General features: G+C 39.4%; 1 protein-coding gene across 2 annotated transcripts in view; it reads left to right on the top strand.

Moving 5' to 3' along the window:
* The first annotated feature begins 1,020 nt into the window (after positions 1-1,020).
* Positions 1,021-10,429, top strand: part of LGR4 (leucine rich repeat containing G protein-coupled receptor 4) — a 106,325-nt gene continuing 96,916 nt past the window's right edge. The window contains exon 1 of one of the 2 annotated variants that reach the window (XM_007434567.4): positions 1,021-2,209. In XM_007434567.4, the coding sequence (XP_007434629.1) occupies positions 2,025-2,209 (185 nt within the window). In that variant the 5' untranslated portion in view covers positions 1,021-2,024. The remainder of the gene's footprint in view (positions 2,210-10,429) is intronic. The other variant, XM_007434568.4, reaches the window with a different exon arrangement.

Raw genomic sequence — 10,429 nt, 5'->3', positions numbered from 1 at the left:
TTAAAAGAGTGTGTAGAAGCCCAGACATCCATTCCCAACCATGATGATGCCAAAATCATGAAATATGTGTTCTGATGTCACAATGCAAGATCTACTTCCTACTTCTGTTGTGATATCACACGCAAGTATGTAAGAGACAGAGTTGGTGTCACAATGTTGCACAGCGCATTTCATCGCCTCCTGCTCTTGCTCCTCCCACAGATATCTATGGGTACCAGTAGCCCTGCAGCTTACCCTTGGCTAACTGCAGAGCACTTCCCTTTCTTCTGATAAACATCCAAAAGACATTTGTGAGAATGTTTCCTCTGCATTTGCAGATATATATTAGGAGGAAACCTAAACTTAAGGTACTTTTTTCAGGCAAGCGTACAGTCTGGCAGGGGTGGGATAATGCTAGTCCAGCTTTCTCCAACCTGGTGTCCTCTAGAACTTTGGGAATTGTACATTCAACACATCTGGAGAGCGTGAGATTGTACAAGACTGTGCTGCTGGATATAGCCTCTAAAATCCTTTCAAAGGCGTTCCTGTGAATGCCATTCTGCCACTACCTGTAACCGGATTCTCTCATCATAAAGAGCCTTGTCAAAGGCACACACTGAGCACCGTTCAAGGAGGCTTCTTTCAATGCCTTCCATTTCAGCTATATTGCTTGAATTGTTTTTTTTTAATCAGATGCCGCGGTTTGTAGAAAAGCAGATCCATGACCTTCAGAAACCGACATGGCAATTCACTTCTTGTGCCTCGGGTCCATTTCAAGGGCTCTGGGCATAACCAACTGTCACCAGATCACGGCCATGTTGTTTTCAGTACTGTACTGCATTTGCAGGTCAGCTGCAAGGCTATCAGCTGAGCCAGAGAGAAGCCGAACTAAAAAGTAAATGAAATAAGCCCTTGCAGTCCTTCTAGAGCAAGTGTCTACCAGCACGTGCTTAACTTTGCAGAATCCTCCTTGACGTCTGAACGGCTGTTTTGTTCAACGAGAGCAATTCCAGCAGGCGCGTTTCCTAGCAAGAGGCGTAAAAATCCTTGGCTGGGATCCCAGGCGGAAAGGAACCGTCCGCCAGCAGCTGTGCAGGGGAAGGCGCACCCAACGGGAGGCTCCATCTTAGAAGAAACCTTCTCTTTCGACCCTGCAACCCTTCTCGGTTACCGAAGAAAGCCTCCGCCTCTCCTGTCACTTATCGCCTACTGCCCCGCCCATCCATAGCTCCCTTTGACCAATGAGAGGCCGTTTCTTTCCTCCCGTTCGGGACTGCCGAAGGCTGCGGGGTGGGGGGAGTAATAGGCTCCGAGATTTGTATATATTTACTAGGCTGAGGCTCCTTTTCGACCAATACGAGCGAGCAGCACGATTCCCTCATTAGCATACACACCTCGTTGTTTTGCATATCGCTACAGCGGGCGCCGGGGCTCGGGCGAGTTAAGCACACACGCAGTCCCCGTATTGTGTGCAACCCTAGAAGGCAAGAAAAAGCGGGCGGGCAGGCAGGCAGGCAGGCAGGCAGGCAGGCAGGCAGGCAGTCCGGGCAAGCGAAGCGGCCGAGCCGAGGAAGAGCTACCGAGCGCGTGTGCTGGAATGGCTGAAGGGTTAACTTCCTAGAAAAAAACTGCACTACCTACGGCGGCGTGGCAAGAGGAGCTCGGAGACTGTAATGGCAGATTCCAACGGGGCACGTTTTTACCTGCTGGTTGGAGAGGACTGACGACAAACTGCCGCCTTTCCATGGGGCTGGAAGGAAGGCGAGGCGCTGAAACGTCGGCTCCTCGCGCGGCGGGACTGTGCTGAGTGAGAGGAAGGGGAAGGGAACGAAGAGGACGCTTGCTTCGGCCGAGGGTTCGCGGAGAGGTGGGAAAGGAGGGAGGGAGGCAGCCAGCAGCGCGAGACGAAGGACTCGGAGCAGCCCCAGGGCCCGGGCGGGGCGCGCTCGCGGAACTTGGCCCCTGTTCCTGAAGGGACCGTCCCCGGCCGGGCGGTGCGCGCGAGGGAGCTTCTGGCAGCCGCGGCGACAAGGAAGGGTCTCGCGATGCGCTGCCTGGCTCTGCTCGGTTTCTTCGCCTGGGGCTTCGGCTGCTTGGCTGGGCCCAGCGAAGGAGCTTCCCTTCCTCCATGCCCGGCTTCCTGTAGCTGCGATGGGGACGGAGGAGTTGACTGCTCCGGGAGGGGGCTCACCGCCGTGCCTGAAGGACTCAGCGCCTTCACCCGTTTACTGTAAGTACGGAGGGGGTGGGCGTACGGATGGGTGCCACGCTCGTCTCTACCTTGCCAAACAGGTTGTGTGCGCTTTATAATCTGGCCTAAGCCAGGGACAGAAAGGCGCCTCTTTTGCTTCTTTCAGCTCCTGGCCTGACTGCAGTGCTTACCTGTGGGGAGAGATCCTCCCCGCCCGGGGGAGTCTTATGCTTTGGAACTGCTCCCACTGATCTTGGTGGGACTTACCAACGCGTAAAGGAACCTAGGATTGAGCTGCGGGTTGCGGGTTCTGGGCTGTTCTTACTATCCGGTCCGATGAGTGATTACTTGCAAGTAAGCCTGTCAGTGACCTGGGAGTAAATGTGCAAGAGTTTTTTTTAGGTTCGGGGGGTGAACCGATCTTCGCTTGTTTGGAGTGAGTCTCACTGGACTTAATGGCTGCGTTTAGGAAATGTTAATTACCCTGTTGGCAACTTTTTGTTCAAAACGCTTCAGGGCAAAGGTTGGTCTTTTTGAAACCTTTTCAGTAGGGGAAGTGGGACATCTGGCCACAATGTTAAACATTTTGACTGTAAAGGAACTAAACATGGTAATTCGCTAACTTTGGATTCACGGATGGAGGAGTGCAATATGTCTTGTACATGGTGTTTGTGGTAGCCTTCAGTCCTTAAACACTCTTTGACTTCCAAGTAAATATGCGTATGATTTTTTTTTAATCAATAAACATTTTCTCACTGTTTGCCACCTCTCAAGTCTACAATTTTCCATTTCTCCAGTTTTGGGTTCTCATAATGAGTGGAGGTGGGGAAGAAAGGGATGACCCCTGTGACAGTCCTTGTGGGGAGATAAGATCTGTACAAAACTGTATTGTGAGTGAACAGAAGCATTGATGGATCCCACCTGCCAGTGGTGCTGTCACAGGGTTCTTGGAGAGGATTACTCTGAAGAAATATACTATATAAAGTGGTGGACCCTGATGGCCATGTTCCTGCTACACAGATGTAATTCTTTGTAAGATTCTATGTAATCTATATGTAAAATATCATTTTTTGTAATTTTACATATTACCACATTTTCCATAAATTTTAGATACCATTACATTTTTGTAATTTTAGATGTGATCAGATTTTATATAATTTTAGATATTACTTTATAACTTAGGCATAGATTGCACTTTTTGGACTTCACTCATGAATTCTAGTCAGGTTTTTTTATAAATGTATTTTAATTTGTCTTAAATTTTATTTACTGTCTCTTGATAGATTTATAAGTATTCACAGAGCACTCATGGACACATTGCTTGTACTGGTCTAAGACTGTAATAGACTGACTGTATAAAGCAAGTTAAAAATAGAGTTTACCTGTTAGCTTCTGTATTGGATGAAAAACAGCACATTTGGCTGAATATACAGATGCATTCCAGTCCACAGAAAGAGCTAGCTTCCTTATGGCACAATCATGTGCACACACACAAATTGGTGCCTTCATATTTGTGCAGAAATGCAGATGTCAAATCACTTGATCCAGGCAATATTACTTGGGCTTAGTTTGAAAGCAAATTCAGCAAAACTAAGGCACTAATACAATTAACCTCAGCTTTTCTATTTAACAAAACCATTATAAGAGTAGAATACCACAGAAAACAATATTAGGTGTGTGCTGCATCTAGGATTTCAAGGGTGTGGTGTTGCAAGGTGTGTATGTGGTTTGGTGTTAATCATTCTTAGTGCTGAATAGGCAGATCATAAAGGTCTGAAGAATTTCCTAAAAATTGTTTTGCTTTTGGAATTAATAATTAGAGCTTACTTGAGAAGCCGTAGTTTTACAGTCAGGTGTAAAATATTCAGGGACTAATGAAGCAAAAGTCTTGTTTAGTTTCAAAGATGTATGAAGGATATATTGTAGAAGATTTCAGCTGAGAACATTTGAGATGGGCAGTAAGAAACTATTATTAATTTTCAAATGGATTACGAGCAGGGTGGTGTTACTTAAGGGCCAAGAAGCTAGAAGAATTAATTTTAACACCAGTCAGAGATATGAAGCCTAAGTGAGGTTTGTTAAGAAAACATAAAATCAAGATTAAGAATATGAGAGTTCAAACTTGCTTGAGATGGCAATGTGGCTCTTAATTGAGAGTGCCATATGTTTTATATTTGGAGAGAAGGGGCAGGTGTATGTGTTGAGGAGATTTCTGCTCCCAATATGGTTGTTACAATTTTAATTTTTTTAGTTAGTGATTTATTTGCAATCTCAGAGAATAATAAATCTCTTTTCAAGCAAATAACCAAACACTTAAATAAACACCTATTAACATATAATTCAAGAAGTATAAACAATTCCCAAAGCTACAGCAGCAAAAAAATGAAATAGTGGCATAGTGAAAAGCAATACTGATTTGAAATACATAGGTTTTTAAAAATCTTTTGAATACTGCAGCTGAAAAGGCCCACTGTATGTCTCTTGGAAGGGAGTTTCTTAAGGGACAGGCCACTACTGAGTGTGTTTTGTTCCTAGGGCCTGTTGATTTTTAGTATCAATCTTAATGCAGGAACTGATATATATAAGTGCATGGGCAATCCAGCCTGGATCTGCCTCTAATTTTATACAGGATCATGTAATAGCTTCATTATTGATCCCATTCAGACAGATAGGGTTTTGAATAGCAGGTGTTAAAAACTTCCATTGTTAAAGTTTTCCACAAAGCTATTAAGTTTTATAATAGGGCATATTGGGTGTGCTCTACCTTCTAGTCAGGGTTTAAAATTATAAACCTATAATGAACTTTTATTATGAGATGCAGTCACTTTTATTACTAAGATAACTGGTTTTTAAAAGAATAAAATATTATACATGCTAATACAAGAACATGATCTGAACTTTGCAGTGAGTGGAATAAGCTTGGTAAAACTTATTTAAATAGTGTTCTTTAAATAGTGATTTTTCTTGTTAGTAACTAGATTATTTTTCTCTAAAGTGGGACTATCAGGAGTTTTTGCACCATTGGATCATCAGCCTGATGTGAGTTTTGGGTCCAAATATTCTATGGTCACTACACTAGGGAAAGCTTTACTTTACACTGAGGAAGACAATAAATCACTACAACAAATTATTGATTGTATAACCCTTTTCTGATTTTTGAGTGGAAACATAAAATATAGGTAAAATAACTCCATAACCAAATGGCACCAAAGGCTGGAAAGACCAAACATTTCATTAAAGAGATTTGGTTGTTTTTATAACTTTTATACACATAATGACGAGATTTAAATAATTTGTTTTTTTGTTTTTGTTAGTATGATACATTGGAGGTTTCATGATATATATTAATAGTGTTTTTTTGTATGACTTGTTTGTGTACATGGCAGCAATTGTATATGCATTTACAATACAATGCAGATTTTTAGCAAGATTATTTAGATGCTGGAGGTGCTTTTCCAGCAAACATGTATAGGATTGAGGTATAACTATAGGAGCATGTAGCTTTGTGGTAGTATTAGTATGCTTAAACTTGCCTTGCCTTGCCCCGTTCTTGATATAGTGGCTGTATAGTTGAGTCAGTTTGAGAATTGAGACCACGTTTTAAAAAGAAAATTATGTAGTTTTTTCCTAAGTATCAGTTGCTTAAAAAGAATGAGAATTTTCTGTTTTTGTACGTTCATTGTTAGAAATAACATACAAATGTTGAAAGGAAAGCATTGCTGTTGGTTGTATATTTGAGATACTGTAAACACAATCTGGCAAAACATGGTTTGATGATTGAGGACATATTGTAGATCCTGTTCTTCCTATGACTTATGCTCCCCTGGGTTTTCTATTGTTTTTTGTACATAATTGGCAATGGTGGTTATTTCCAAACCATAGTTTACAGTGGGTTTATAAACCATGATTTGAAAGGAACACCAGGCACAGTTTACTATTTTGGATGTTGTGGCAAGTGGTGTTTAGAGAAAACAAAGACATACAAGAGAAAATATGTAGGGGGAAAGTGTAAGGGCTTGCAGAACTTCAAGCTTAAGTTTAAGGCTTAGCAATTTGATTTCCTCCAGACATTTCCAACTACAGTTTCCATCAGCCCCGACTAGCATGTCCAGTGTTTCTGAGACCTGAAATCTAAATCATCAAGAAAACACATATGATGCCAGCACTAGTATATCATCTTATTTTTGTTTAACATAAATATGTTCTAATGTATTCTAAAGGAGCAACAAACATCTACAGTGGGAGCATAAATTAGAATGTATAGTAGGAAGACTATTGATCAACTGATACTGTTAAATATAATGTAAGATTTGCAAATAGGTGGAAACTAACGTTGGTCTTCCAATGAGTAGAAGCCATAGGGAGAGATTATCCTCAAGTACCAAGTGAAATTCGCTCCAAAGGACTAGAGAATTATCTCATACTGCTTTTGCTGATGGGAGCAATTATGTCTGCATAAGACCGAAATTGGATCAAACCCAGTATCTTACATAGTATCATTTTACTAGCCATTTTCCTCATAGGTATTTATGCTAATCATTTGTATCTCATTGACTTGCTGTAGTAGCAATAAAGAACTTTCTCTCTTGCTTTAAAAAAGGTTCCCTATCTTGCATACCTGATTTATTTTATTTTGTTGAAAGTTCAGGTATTTTAATATTATATTAAATAATTGTGTGTGTGTGTGGGGGGGGACTGAATAGAAAAAGGCCTGCTAGCAAAAAAGTAAAAATAATAGAGATTGATAGCAGTATAACAGATAAAAAAAATTGACAGGATGTAGAAAATAATTGATTGACATCATAACCTTTAGTAAGAAATACTGTAGTCAAGAATCCTGTGGCATGCATAATTTCAAGTGCTTAATTGCTGGATATCTGATTTCATCATTGCTTTCTACCTGTACAGCATATGGATGTTGTGATAATTATTTTCATTATTTCACGATGGTTGATGTCTAATATGGCATGCAAACATAGTTCCATATCACAATTTCATTAGATTTACTTGTTCTGCTGAGTGAATCTCTGAAATAATCATCATTTCTAAGCTCAGGAAAATCTTACTGTACAGGTATTTCAGCCTCCTATCTTCCAAGAAGAAACTCTATTTCTTTTAACCAGCATTCAGATTTACTGTTCCAATATGGTGCATTGGTTAAGGTGTTTACATTGGATTGGGGATACCTGATTTCAACTCCCCCTCAAACATGGAGGTTCACTGGGTAGCTGTGTGCCATTCACTCTTTCCACTCTGCCCATCTCACAGAGTGAGAAGTGGGAAAAATTTGGGAGGAGATGTTTGATAGTAAGCACTAAGTGTTCATGGATATATATCCTATCATTTCATTGCTGGAGATCCTTTTGATTATAGGTGGATATTTGATCATGGGATGGAACACTCAGAAAGGCCTGGTAGCTTCCATAGCAATCCATTACAGTATTTACTCATCTGATTTTTAAATTCAGATGTACATTTGTGAAAGGGCTTTGTTTCACAGTGAAAAGAATGGGTTCTTTGAATGTTGTAGAAATCTATTGGATTCTGAATGTTTATATACCCTTAAATTAGACATTCCTGGCTATTATATTACATAGTATAGCTTGGTAAATTCATGGATGGGGGTAGAGGAAGGAAAAAAAATTAAATTCTAACAAAGGCTTTGTCTTACTAAACTTTGTAGTAGGTTGTAGTAATTTAACATTGTTGTTTTCTTTTAAGAGACCTGTCAAACAAATGGTTCAGCATGCTACTTACATCTCTACAGGATCTCTTGGGTTTATTTATATTGGTTTATGTTCTTTCTCTTTCAGTCTCCTCATCCTATGTATAGTAAAGCCACAATTACTGTGTTCTATTTGGTTTGCTTCTTTCATACCAGTTGCTTTCATTTAGCTTCCCTAAGTCTTAACTCCATAATTTTCTTACAGAAAATTGTATAAGTGCTTGTATTTAAGTAGAAACTGGAAATCACTCCTTGCTTTTTTTCTTAAATAGCCGAGAAGTAATAAGACTTTTTCCTCATGGGTACTGTATAGAAGAAGCAAATTCATTACTGTACCTAAGATTATTTGCCAGAAAGGTCCTGATCTTAACGATCAGCCAGAGTCTATTTAAGTATGCTTTGGATTTAAATGTGTAAAAGGTTTAATACATTATCTGCAAAGAGTAGTTGTAATTCCTGTTACAGTACAGTTTGTGCAGGCATAAATTCAAGTGTACTGTATTTTAAAACACCAAATTAAAACACAGTATATTCCTATATGTATCTCATGAGACGTGAGTCTCCCTGGATTCAGTATAGGACTTAATTCAAAGTTAGTGGGTATAGCTCTGTAGCTTTAACAGAGTATCTTTCATCAGGGATTTTTTGTTGTTTCCCATTTACATGGAGTGCTCACAAATGGATTATTTATATTTCAACACATATCTGTTTACAGTGATAAAATACTTAACGTTGTCCAAGAATAGAAGTGAAAGGTCTGCAGATTTTTCTAGTAAGAATAAATGATTGTGTCTCAGCAGGTGGCAGCACTTTGCTGACGGTGTGCGGGCATGGAAATTTAGCAGGGTCAGACCTGTTAGTAGCTGGAAGGGAGACCTCTAGGGAACAATACCAGGTTTGTAAACTAGTTTGGGAAATTAAAAAAAATCTTGCAAGATGCCAGTGCAAGCCAGTTCCACATAGCTGCCGAAATACCTACATGGATATCTCCATGAAGTCACCAGAAGTGGAGTTCATCTTGAAGGAAACTTGGCTTAAACTAATTTTATCCAGGTAGATCCTTCTTTCATAGAAAGGACCATTTTATTCTATAAATATTATGCACACATTCTTAATTTTAAGAGAATTGTAATGTATTGTTAAAGGTGTTTTGCAACAACATGTAAGGCATTTAAGAAATATTCTGTGTATGTACAAAAGGTGATTAAAATGGTTAAGTGTTCTGTTTTCAAATAAAAGCTAGATAAGTATTTTATCTGTGAACAAGGACAATACCTAATTTATCAAGGATTTGACACTATCTGTGTCAAAAGTTAATTCTTATCCTGTGCAGAGTTTTATGTAAATCAATTGAGCGATTGAGAAAAATCACTTGGCACTTGGTTTTAAACATATGCATGATGGTGTATTACTGCAGTCACTGATTTTCTGGGAAACAATATTTGTAAAATATTAGATGATCTAACTTGGGGCTTCATGATTCTCTTGCAAGAGAATTGGAAAGGCTTCATAAGTATACAGAAATGTGCTGACATACTGTAATTATGAAAGGACATTAGTATTCAGAGAGACAGATTGAAGATGTTGGTTTAAAGATACCGTAACCTACCAAAGCTATTTGATACCAATATGCACATATCTGAAACTTGGCTGTAAGTTTCCTTTACCGAGTAATAGAAACTACATGGTTCCAATTTTGTTCTTTGCCTATTTTTGGTCATCCCTGTAGTGCTTATTCTGAGAGGGAAAATGTCTCTTGCTAAATTCAACAGCATTATTGTTGGTTTCTTGTGTGGTTGAATAGCTCACTATAAGATCTTGTTATGTCTACTCTCTTTAAATACGTTCCTAACAGATGCTTGACATGCTGGTCAAATATTTTTATGTATGGATATGGAATTTGTCCACATTTTTTTGTTCCATTCTGGCGGTGGCTCAGCATTTTCCTGGAGTAAGTCTTCCAAATCAGAAGTGGGTTGAAGTGTTCCAGAAGAAACAGGCCTGTTTTATGGCAGGGCCACCCTTGAATCAGTTTAAACTGCTTCCAGTTCAGAGGATTTATTTCTGGAAACTACTAGAATACCCCTGCCCTCCCCCTCCCCCAAATAGCATGTTCTGTAGGGATATGGAATATCCCAGTGTGTTCCATTCCTGGATTGATCAATTTTGCACATCTCTATTTTTTGGTATAAGAAAACTGTGAAGCTCCATATTTACTCTCTCTGTTCTCTTTTTATGCAGATGTTCTTAACAAATGAAAGGTTTTAAAATTATTATCAATTATTAAGTAATTATTAAGTAATTAATTATAACAACACCTAAGATGAAGCTAAACACTCAAGAGTAAACTGTTCTGCATTTGTAGTCAGGCTGAGTCTCATCCAAACATTTAAGTATATTTCCATATTGCATTTTTCTGTTACTGTATAATCCTACAAAATCTTATTCAAAATCTGGATGCGGTTGTGGTGGGAGAAGGGGTGGGAATATGTTTATATGCCTTGTAGATGAGTACACAAAGAATTAAACAGTTC

The sequence above is a fragment of the Python bivittatus genome, unplaced genomic scaffold (genome assembly GCF_059951505.1).
Source record: "Python bivittatus isolate LINGU-HERP-01145 unplaced genomic scaffold, Pbiv_v1 ctg000480_np1212, whole genome shotgun sequence".
In the NCBI taxonomy this organism is placed as follows: domain Eukaryota; kingdom Metazoa; phylum Chordata; class Lepidosauria; order Squamata; family Pythonidae; genus Python; species Python bivittatus.
Note: the sequence above shows the minus strand (reverse complement) of the source record. Positions and strands in the feature narration are given on the sequence as shown.